At 43.7% G+C, this 12,008-nt stretch overlaps 1 protein-coding gene across 4 annotated transcripts; it reads right to left on the bottom strand.

Moving 5' to 3' along the window:
- Positions 1 to 725: 725 nt before the first annotated feature.
- On the bottom strand, positions 726 to 11,287 carry NME5 (NME/NM23 family member 5). 4 transcript variants are annotated; one of them, XM_083428698.1, is made up of 6 exons: positions 11,124 to 11,287; positions 9,981 to 10,142; positions 6,082 to 6,287; positions 4,681 to 4,781; positions 1,527 to 1,645; positions 726 to 996 (listed from the first exon to the last, which is right to left on the bottom strand). In XM_083428698.1, the coding sequence occupies exons 2-6, from the start codon at positions 10,107 to 10,109 to the stop codon at positions 916 to 918; spliced, it is 636 nt and encodes a 211-aa protein (XP_083284824.1). In that variant the 5' UTR covers positions 10,110 to 10,142; positions 11,124 to 11,287; the 3' UTR covers positions 726 to 915. The 4 variants fall into 4 exon arrangements, with proteins under 4 accessions (XP_083284824.1, XP_083284827.1, XP_083284826.1 ...); XM_083428701.1 differs by lacking the exon at positions 11,124 to 11,287 and adding an exon at positions 10,991 to 11,112 and having other exon boundaries at positions 9,981 to 10,143; XM_083428700.1 differs by lacking the exon at positions 11,124 to 11,287 and adding an exon at positions 10,895 to 11,109.
- Positions 11,288 to 12,008: the final 721 nt, after the last annotated feature.

Raw genomic sequence — 12,008 nt, 5'->3', positions numbered from 1 at the left:
AAGAAAAATCATCAACCTCCCCATTTCATTAGCAAAGGTGTCTTCCTGGATCTGGGAGTATAAGGGCACAATTGGATTTAATCCATATATTTTAGATTGGTGTAAATATATAAGAAACTTCAGTTGGAAATAGTCATTAGAGTGTTTCTGTGCAGTTAGTGTAGGAGGCTTGAATATATTGTGATATATACATAATTTGTTTTAAAGCAAGTGTATAAACAGCAGCTATGTGCTCAAATCTTTAGAATAGTCCTTTTTTTGTGTTACATAAAATTGATTGAATCTTCCATTGTTGTCATTCCTGAAGTTTTACAATTCTAGATTTTTGCAGATCATCAGAGACTAAAATTAAACAGAGGAACTACTTTGGGTGGAAAGAGCTCTCCTGGCTCCAATCAAGGGCCCATCTAGGACAGTCTCCTGTTTTCCACAGTGGCCAACCATATGCCTTGAGGAAAGCAACAAATTGGGCATGGGGTGGGCAGTAGCTCTGCTCTGCTATTTCTTTGAATAAACATATTTGACTTTGAATAAAGACTGGGACTCAAGATGTTATTGCACAAATTGTCGGTCAAGTGTAACATCTGCAAAGAGTTGTATAAATTGAAACAACAACTGGTTAACAGCAGTATAAATGAAAAGAAGTCACCTCTCAGCTGATCACAAACCCAAAAGCAATTGTGGATAATTTACTTTAACCCAACTTTTACATTATTTGACATCCATTGTTTGCTACAAATGGTTCTTTATTCAAGTTCCAAATATAGATATATTTATATACTATTTTCAAACTATTTATTTCATGTTAATATTAATAAGAAATGCAAAAGACAGTAGTTGGCAAAATCTAAATAATTATGTTTTTGACTGACAGACTCTCAAGAGTTTCAACATCTTGCAATTGACTTTTCCTCCTTAAGGTTCCTCTATTATCACATTATGTCGCAATTTAGGTGTGTTGGGATTATGTTCAATTAGCCAATCAGCCAGCCATGTCTATAGAAGAAAAAAGAAGAAACAAGTTATCTTCAATTTCATTTCCATATGAACAAAATATTTGCTGATTGGAAGTATTCAAGTCCTGCATCTCTGCATATCGAATCTCACTCAGAATGAACCCAATTTACCCAGTTTCCCTAAATAATTCCCATTTCCTCAACTGATTCTTAAAAGGGGAACTCTTCTTAAAACCAATACACTTTGCTTCCAATGATTCTCACCTTTGCTGTTGTTTTTTAATGAAGCTGTTTGTCTGAGGAGTTGAGGAAGGAGGCAGGCAGTCTAGACTGCTCCTTACATGCAAAGAATAATTGATCATGGGTATTCTGGCTTGATGGATCCAAACTAAATATGCAGATAGAGAAGTACTGCTCTTATCTGCTGTCAATTTTTCTTTTGCATTCCCATTCTTGATACCACATAGGCATGCCTCATAGGCAGTGGGGGTGGAATTAGGTCCCTCCGCCCCAACCCGAGACCATCGATTGTGTTCTAGGCTTGACAGCGACAGTCATTGTGATACATACAAAAGGATCTGCTGGTTTCTTCTTGCACAGTTCCGTAAGTCCTTTCAGCAGGGTGGGGGTGACATAAAGGCTCAGGTAATCCTTAGCAGCTTGCCCAACTGGGATTGGTTCAATAATCACTAGGAAAAGGAATTACATATTTTACTGCCAACGTATTGAACGAGATTCAGCTAAAGAGCCCTGCTAGTGGAAACCTGTGGCAAGCACTTCTGCTAGCACAAGAAGACTTCTTCCTTCTTTCCCTGCTCCCCAAAGTGGCTCTGGAAAAGCCCGAGGAGGCAGATTACTTCACCAGGCAAGGAGAATCGCTTGTGCTGACAGAGCAATCTACTTAGCACAATGTTGAATTCCTCCCACAGATATAAAACTATATAATCTATTACCTTCAAATGTTGAACCTATTTTAGGCTTGTTCTCTATAGTTATTAGCAGCTAAGCTATTTTATTTCTCACAAACAATGCAGAGAACAGATACAATGTGTTGTTCCCAATGTCATACAGCATGAAACTTTACTGAATTCATTGTCTTATCACATAATGAAATTATTCTACAGAAACAAATAATAACAGCTGACCTTGGGATAGTGGTGGGGAAAGCTATCCTAAGCCACCTCTAATTCATTAGATAATGAACAAAGGCATTTCCAGATGGTCAGTTTCTAACATGATAAATGTGTAGTTAGTACTCACTGGCTATATGAGATCCTGGTATTTTCTTTCAAATGGTTCAGATTATGTTCCCCTGCCCCCAGACCCTGTTCAGACAAGGCTGGAAGTAGACCTCATGCTCATAGAGTGTAATGTCTGAATTAGAAGAGCCCATCCTAAGAGCCCTGCTGGATCAGAACAAAGTCTAGCATCCTGGTCTCACAACTGGAAGCCAGATGTCCATGGGAGCTCACAGCAGGACCCGAGTGTGAGAGTATTCTCTTCTCTTGTGACCCCCAGAAACTGGAGGCATACTGCTTTCAACAGTGGAGGACAATAGCCATCATGGTTAGTAGACATTGATCGCTTTAACCTCTGTGAATTTGTCTAATCTTTTGAGAGCTGTCCAAGTTCGTGGCCACTGCTTCATCTTGTGGGAGAATTCCATAGTTTAACTATGCACTGTGTGAAGGACTTTATTTCATCTGTCATGAATCTTTCAACATTGTTTTGTTGGAGGACCCCAAATTCTAGTATTATGAGTGGGACAAACTTCTCTCCGTCTACTTTCTCCACACCGCATATAATCCCATGCACCTCTGTCATGTTCCACCCTTTTTCTAAACTCATTAAATCCTCAAATGTTGTAAGCTTTCCAGGCTCTTGAATTGTCTGCCCCCTTCTGAAGTTTTTCCAGTTCTATGGCATCCTTTTTGAGGTAAGGCAACTAGAAGTGTACAGATGTGATCACACCACAGATTTGTATGATGGCTTTATCATACTGGCAGTTTTATTTTCAGTCCTTTTCTAATATTCCTATGCACATTGCGTCAACATCTTAATTCAGTTATCCACTATGACTCCCAAGGTCTCACTCCTGGTCAGTCACCACCAGTTCAGACCCCATGAGCTATATGTGGTATTAATCCCCCCCCCCCCTTATATGCATCACTTGTTTACACTGAATTGCATTTGCAATTTACCACACATTCACCAAGTTTGCAGAGTTCCTTTTGCAGTTCTTCTTGATGGCTTTCTGTTTTAACCATGCCAAACAATTTGGTATCATCAGCAAACTTGGCACCTTGCTGCTCACCTCTAACTCTAGTTCATTTATGAATAAAATAACAACACAGTTCCCCATACCAATCCTTGAGGGCTCCATTTTCTACTGTTTATCTTATCTCCAGTGCTATCATGAAGCCGCTGGGAGCGGTCATTGGGAGTTTGGGGGCAAGGTGTCATCAGTATGATGATGACTTTTAGCTCTATTTCTCCATAATATCTCAATCAGGAGAGGCCTTGCAGGCCCTGGGCCATTGCCTGATTACAGTGGTGAAATGGATGAGGAACAATAAGCTGAGCTTGAATCCTGGCAAGACAGAGGCACTGTGGCTGAGCAGTTCCTCACTATCCTGCCATTTCAAGAACCTCAATATAGTTTTCCTGTTGAATGTGAAAATAACTGAAAATCTGGTTGTTAACATTCATCTAAACAAAAACTGCAAAGCTTCAGGTAGCATGAACACAGCACATGGATAAACCCTAGATTTGTTTATCTTATTAAAAGACCTTAAGGCGAAAGGAGCCATAGGGGCTGAATCTTCAGCACACTGTTGATACAGGACAAAGCTGATTGGGGTTATCTACTTTGGAACTTGTATCAAAGGGAAGGATTAACATATAATCTATCCAATTTATAAGAGAAAACGTATTTTATCTCCAGGGGAGTTGCTAGCGCCAGCCACATGAAAGACTTCTTCTATTCTATGGGACATCTTTTAAAAATGCTTGAATCATAAATATTGTCTGACATACACAAACCGTACCAGATTTGAGAAGCTCAGAAATTACAAAAATGCTTCCATCTGAAGCTGTAAAGCTGACAAAGCCAATATAGGGCTTCCAGATGTTGTTGGACTTCAACTCCCATCAACCCCAGCCAGCATGACGAAAGGTCAAGAATGATGGGAGGTGTAGTTCAGCAACATGTTGGCTACTTCTTCCACAAAAGGTCAAATATAATCCTTTGCTTGCTTACAAAAAAACCAGGCAGACACACATACACAGTGAGGCACGTCATTTTGCAGTATGGCTTTGCAAAGTGATGGGGAACTTGTGGCCCCGTGGGACTCCAGGTTCCATCACTCCTGACTGGTGGCTAGGCCTGGGCAATGTATTGATACATCGCCTGGGACTGGTATGAGGGGCAGAATGTGATGGCGGCTTCACTCACTGGCATATTGTGAGTGAAACCACTGCCTCTTCCGAGTCCCTCTGCTACCAGCGCCCTGAGGGAAAAACAAGCTGTATCGGTGGCTGTTTCACCAGCAATATACCGCTGAGTGAAACCGCCATCCCAACTCTTCCCTCATACCAGTGCAGAGGGAGAAACAAGCTGCGCTAAAAGGCAGATTATATTTGAATGAGGCAGGTGTGGAGGGAGGGAGAGAACAGATGGTTTTCCTCTACGTAATGCTAATTCTAGATGGCAATAATTATGTACCTTCAGGAAACATGAACCGGATCTCTCTTTCAGCTGAGGAAAAGCTGGTACTGCCATGAAGTCCATTCCTTAGATCATCTGTCCCATAAATTGCTCTTAAGCTACAAACCATAGAGACGGGTTAATATATTCAATCACTGGTATAATAATAAACTTCTAATTAACATGTTTAATTGGGTTTTTTTAATATACAAAATAACTTGGTCTATTAAATTGAAAAAATGTACATAAAAATAGTAAGTCACGTATATAACATAAAGGTTGCCTCTCGTACTTCACTCCATTATTACTCTGCTCTTTTCTCCAAGAGCAATCAACCTATAGATGTATCCTAAATTGAAGAAGTATAGGTGGCACAGACTGGTCGGGCTGACTGTATCTAGGCCTTACATGCCTGCACTTGAATTTGCTAAATATGTTTGATCTGGAAGTCGAGAGGCAGCTGGGATATGGCAGAACAAAGGTTCTTGATGGAGGGGAGCTATGCCTGTAGAATACCCCCTCCCTCTGCCAGTAGAAAACCATTTGCCTGGTACAGACATCCCAATGGGCAGAGGTTACATCTGTTGCCAAAGTGCCTGGCAGAATGCCCCTGAAAGGGTATGCAAGCAGGGGAAGGGGTGTGTTTGGTCACATCAAAGCCCCACTCAAAGCCAAAACTAGGTGGATCCTTTGCCAATGAAAGGGCTGGTAGAAGTGGAAACAATGGGCAGGCCTGATTTGGGAATAACCGACCCCATCCTTGCTGACAATAGGATGGGAGTGCCCTTGGATGCAGCAGAGCACCGTGGCCAATCAAGGCACAGTGGCACATAAACCCTGGATATATAAACCCTTCATGTGTCAAATGCATAGCTACAAACACAAATGGTGGTGTGTGGGTGGCCGCAGGAAGTGTGCTCTTGGAATCCTGTTGTGGCTATGTGCTTTGTTTATGGTGTCACCCTGAAGCATGTGAGACATGTATGTGTTGCTGATTGAGGCAGTTGTGTTGGATGCGGTGGGCATGCTTGCTGGGTGGTGTGTTTAGATTGGCGGCTGCTGGTGGAATTGCATGGATGCCATGGACACGTCTTTGTGGCATCTACTGAGCTTTGGGGCTTTCCTCTGGCTATGGCCCCAGCAGCTAACAGGGTTAGGAGGTAGTGGTGTTTGCACTGGCAGTTTGTCAGTGGTCACACTGCATGATGGAGTCCCATAATTTGATTTGCTCTGCCTGTAAACCTTAAAAAATGAATTTGCGATAAGCTGGCCTTGTGAATTATTTCAAACTTCACTGTCACAACCCTGCACTCATTTTGTAAAAGAACGGCTATAACACTTAAAATATTACATCTATTATCTTCAGCTGGACTATTTGGGGGTAGGTGATTTGTAAGTCCTATGAATGTAGTACTTTACCTGTCAGGAAAATTTTCCCTGGCTACTATGGTATTTGAGGGTCCAAGCAGGTCCTTCCAATATGAGATACCATTATGCCGAGCGAGAACCATTGCAACTAAAGGTCCAGAACTCATATAGGATGTTAAGTTAGGAAAGAACATTTTTCCATACTGTTCAACATAGAAGTTGCTACACTGCTCTGGACTAAGTTGGAGCTTTCGTTTCTGTTAAAAAAGAGAGAGAGAGAGAGGCGGGGGGGAAGAGAAATAGCTCCTTAAAACCATTATTCCAAGATAATAAAGCACTACAGTTAGCATTAACATATCTTATTACTTAAGTATTGGGTTTATGGGGTGCTAGCGGAGGGGTAGTACCTTTCATGGGGGACACATCATGTTTCTTCTGGGGTAGTTTGTCCACCTTTGGTCCCCACCCTGCACTCAGCTCTCACCTGTGGCTCCTAGAAACTGTCAGCATGCGACTGTGGCCACATCATGGAAAATGGTTTCGATTGGCCGGCTAAACCATGTGAGAGTAACTGATGGGTCAAAAAACCCTTGGTGACTTAGGGACTTCCCCTGCATGTGAAGACAGGCTTTGGCAGATTGAGTGGGTGGAATCAACGGTAAAGGCGGCAGATTCTGCACATGCTGTAGAGGGAAGTCAGGGGCAGATAAGGCTCGTCTACCTGGTAAGGTAGCCCTTCTAGGAAAAGGAAAACTCTGATTCTAAACCTCTGCTGCCTTTTGCTATATCTTTGGGAGAAATCCAGAGTGGAGACTCTAAGATGGTGAGATGGTGCCTTGCATATCTTTTTCTAGCAATTCCTGCAGCCAAGCTGGTACCAAACATATTGCTCTGCTTTCCTTTGGACTACATCAGCGAGGCTGACAGGGGGTCTTGTCTGGGCAGCCCAGGACATCCATACACGCTCCGCAGGCTGGCATCCCAGGAAGGTCACTTGGATGCTGCTAACGTAGCAGTTTGATTTCAACCCTGGAGAAGCACTCTCAAGACAGACGAATGGCGACAAGCATTGGTCTTTATTTTCCAGCAATCTCTTTTCCAGAGCCAGGCCTACAAGTAAGGAGACCACCTCAGGCAACATAAGGGGAAGCAGTGGCCTCCTGGCTGTTCATCCTAAGCTCCCTCACCCCAAGCCAGTCCCCTCTGGCAGAGTTGCGTATGCTATGCAATTTGTCGCATGGCCTTCTAAACTAGCCTGAAGTGCTGGGGAAGATGCTATCCCTTCACAATTGTGAAAGTAAGATTCAGCTGCCAGTCCAGTCAGTTGTCTGTACATGGAATGGGGAGCAGATGCTTTCTTGTCCTTACCCCAGGCAGCAAAAGGCCCTGCTTTCCCAATACTTCTACAGTACAGTCTGATACCTGCCCTGAGCTCAAAAGTGAAGGGAGGAAAGAAAAATGCAGACAAGACTGTGCTTGAGATCTTGATCAATGGACGCCACCTGGAGTTCAATGGAGGAATTACCAATGATCCAGTTTTGGGCCTTTAATACTATTGATGTTGATCACGGGGTGCTGGTGACCTTGGCAACAGGACTGGATTATTCCCACCTCTCCCCTGCCATATCCCTGCATGGTTCCCTTTCATGTTTACTATGTTTGGCCTGAACCACACAAGCTGTTCCACATGAAAAGGAATTTCTGTGAAGCAGCTCCCTACATGGTTGTGGCAATTTCCCTATTTTATCGCATCACCACAAATTCTCTTTTTCAAGCATCTGTGGACCTACTTCACACAACTATCCTGCAGCAAGTTTTGTGCAGTTGCACTTCTAAGCAGCTAAGCCACATGGTGCTGGTATAAATCAGGCCAATATGAGGCAATTTGGTAAGCCTGTTTAGAAATATGGAGTCCGATGCCACCAGTAAGTTGATGAATGATGATACCCAGATCTCTTTCTTTTTCCTCTGAAAGGTAGAGCACCTGCTTTCTGCAGTGAAAGTGCAAGGTTCAGTCCTTGGCATCTCCCGGTAGGGTTAAAAAAGACACTCATGACTGAAACCCTGGAGAACGCTCGATGTTGAAAATTCTGAGCTTAGTGGACCAGTGGTCTAACTTGTAATAAGGCAGCTTCTTATGTCTCATCTGAAATCATAGGAGGATCTGTAAGCAGTTGTGGTTGGAGCTTTTCCCAACATCAGATTTTCTACAGAAAAGGTAATCCATTCTCAATATTCACATTATATTTGGTATATTTCACATTATTCACATTATTACAAATCAAACATATTCTTTCAACTCAGCTCTCTTGGCTCATGGTAAGTTTTCTTTTCTTTGTAATAAAGCATATTACTGTTCAAATTTTGTGCTAGTATAACAAGTGAAATATACCGAGAAGAACTATTTTGGGAAGAACAATGATTAACTAAGGTAAAGGTAAAGGGACCCCTGACCATTAGGTCCAGTCGTGACCGACTCTGGGGTTGCAGCGCTCATCTCGCTTTATTGGCCGAGGGAGCCGGCGTACAGCTTCCGGGTCATGTGGCCAGCATGACTAAGCTGCTTCTGGCGAACCAGAGCAGCGCACGGAAACACTGTTTACCTTCCCGCCGGAGCGGTACCTATTTATCTACTTGCACTTTGACATGCTTTCGAACTGCTAGATTGGCAGGAGCAGGGACCGAGCAACGGGAGCTCACCCTGTTGCGGGGATTTGAACCGCAGACCTTCTGATCGGCAAGTCCTAGGCTCTGTGGCTTAACCCACAGCGCCACCCGCGTCCCTTAGTGATTAACTACTTGTTTGCAAAACTGAAACTGCATGTTTTTTCTTAAAACGAGACTAAACTGTGCAATAGCGACATCAAGTGGTCAGTTTCAAACATTAGTTTATTATTGCAATACAGTACTTCCCTATGGAAGCAGCATTAGGTTTTAGCAGTCTGCCAACACATTTGAACAAACATCTGCCAACACATTTGAACAACAAAAATATTTGTTATGATGGTGTGTGAATGATGGTGTATAATGAGTCTGAACTGGTGTTCACCTATTTTGAGTACTATGAGGCAGAAGAATGTTAATTTGACATGACAGGTGCTTATTGTGGGATAGGTGCTGCTGGTGCATGCATGTTTTTTGCTGCGTCTGCACAATGTCTGTGGTATCAAAGTCCTAGCCCATATCTTGCACACACACACATTTAAATTGGTTTCATCATTTTTACAGAAAATCCAGTGTTAAAAAAAAAAGAACTGATGCCAATAACCTGTTTTTTATATCTGAACAATTTGTTTAAGTCACTGCCTTGAAGAAACCAGGTACAGTGGTACCTTGGTTTAAGAACTTAATCCATTCCGGAAGTCCGTTCTTAAACCAAAGTGTTCTTAAGCCAAGGCATGCTTTCTCACAGCAGTGGGGGACTCAATATACACTCAACAGGAAGCGGAACATGTTCTGCTTCCAAGGCAAAGTTCACAAACCAAAACACCAACTTCTGGGTTTGCAGCGTTCTTAATCCAAGTTGTTCATAAACTAAGCTATTCTTAAACCAAGGTACCACCGTACTGACTTCAGCTGGCAGGACTGCCTACCACTCACTGCCACACAGAAAGGATCCTGACTTTTGATATTTTCATTGTTATTATATTAATACATTTTCACTGATGTTGCTTATAAGTCACCTGCAAAAGTTATATTCTAAAAGGCAAGATATTAATACATAATATGAATAAACAAATAGACAAAAGCATATTCTAAGTATACAATGTTCTACTTGAACACAAAAATATTTGTTTATTATAGATATTATAGAGACTGCTTGGTATGACTAGCAGATCAAAAGCATAATTTTAAATCAGGGCAGGGACCTTGTAATTATATGATTTGCTAATTTTAAATACACTTTGATTTACACTTGACTACATGAAACATCTTTCTTTTCAGGTTACCTGAACAATGGTGAATCCAGATCTGAGAATTATATCTTCTATTTCTTCTTCTTTGTTGATGATATCTGGTTTAATGATTGCCAGGGTTCTTTCAACATAAATTTGAGGATCGGGCATTAATGCCTGCATCTTGGCAGTTAAAATCCAAGTCCTCTTCTCTCACTGAAATGATAACATATGTTACAGCCACTACATTTTACTCTCTCATCAGGAGGGTGAATTAATATTCATCTGGCCACTTCAGGGTAATTACAGCACTCCCAAAATTACATTCTCCTCCGCCAACCTGTCTGAACACACAACCCGATCCTACGTGTGCATTTACTTGGAAGTAAGCCCTGCTGGAGGAGATTCTTGAGAGTCCCATGGGCTTCAAGAAGATCAAATGCATCCATTCTTAAGGAAATTAGCCCTGAGTGCTCACTGGAAGGACAGATCCTCAAGTTGAGGCTCCAATACTTTGGCCACCTCATGAGAAGAGAAGACTCCCTGGAAAAGACCCCGATGTTGGGAAAGATGGAGGGCACAAGGAGAAGGGGACGACAGAGGACGAGATGGTTGGACAGTGTTCTTGAAGCTACCAGCATGAGTTTGACTAAACTGCGGGAAGCAGTGGAAGACAGGAGTGCCTGTGCTCTGGTCCATGGGGTCACGAAGAGTCGGACACGACTAAACAACAACAACAACAAGCCCTGCTCAATCCCCCCGAAGTAGGTCTGGGGCTCCTGCCTCAATGCTGCCGCTCTTTTAATGGTTTTGTGAGCAGCTGCTTAACAGCCAGAGATCACCCGGCTCCCCTCGCCGAGTTACAGAGCTGCAAAAAGGGTCACCTGCAGTTAACATGCAATCTTACTCGCCTCTGTGCATAACAAGCTGCCCATTGTGGATCCAGACCCAATCCTATGCATGCTCACTTGGGAATAAATCCCGCTATATTGGGGGCAGAGCGGGGCTACTTCTCGGTTACGATGCGCAAGATTCATTCTCTCTCTCCTTTGTCCCCTCTTCCCCTAGTGGTCGTCTCGCCCATCGTTGCTCCTCCAAGCTGCCTGGACCCGTCTATTGTGAGAACGAGGTAGCAAGCCGCCCCTCCTCTGGTCACCCTGCCCCGAGGGCCAAAATGAGCAAGCTGGATGATCTCACCCCGTTATGAGGTCCCAGAGTCCCTCCTCCTCCTCCTCCTCCACGCAGACGTCACTCAGACCCGCGAGGAGTCCCCTCTACGCGCTGACTGATTAGCCCAAGGAACCCCAGGCTCGGTTGCCGGGCAACAGAAGAAAACCAAGCTAAAGCCAGCACCTATGGCGGCCGACAAGGCCAGTTTGCGTCCTTCTCGTTTGACAGGCAAATGTGGTTGGAGCGACGGGCGGCCGGCCGGCCGTAACGGATGGAAGGTCTGGGCGAGTGGGATCAGTATCTGCTTAGTGGGGCCGCGTTTGTAATAACTCGATCGTTTAGCGTGGGGGCCCCGACATTTTGAAACTCCCTGCCAGGGTTTTCCAATGTGTTCTTTTCTGAAGCCATCGTTATTTAGACAAGTTTGCACAGATGTTTAGAAAATTTGTATGGGTTTCAATTTGTTTTATCCCATTCTGCTGCTCCCTCAGCCAATAAAGCGAGATGAGCGCCACAACCCCAGAGTCGTCCGTGACTGGACCTAACGGTCAGGGGTCCCTTTACCTTTACCTATTGCTTTCTGCATGTTTTAAATTATGGTTGTAGTGATAATTTTTTGGTAAACCACTTGCAGGTAGTCCCCCCCGCCCTACAATCAGTCGGTACACAAAGGTAAAGGGACCCCTGACCATTAGGTCCAGTCGTGACCGACTCTGGGATTGCGGCACTTATCTCGCTTTATTGGCCGAGGGAGCCGGCGTACAGCTTCCGGGTAATGTGGCCAGCATGACTAAGCCGCTTCTGGTGAACCAAAGCAGCACACAGAAACACCGTTTACCTTCCCACCGGAGCGGTACCTATTTATCTACTTGCACTTTGATGTGCTTTCGAACTGCTAGGTGGGCAGGGGCA

Source organism: Podarcis tiliguerta (genome assembly GCF_965153285.1).
Source record: "Podarcis tiliguerta genome assembly, chromosome: 2".
NCBI classification, from domain to species: domain Eukaryota; kingdom Metazoa; phylum Chordata; class Lepidosauria; order Squamata; family Lacertidae; genus Podarcis; species Podarcis tiliguerta.
This window is presented reverse-complemented; position numbering and strand designations above follow the sequence as displayed.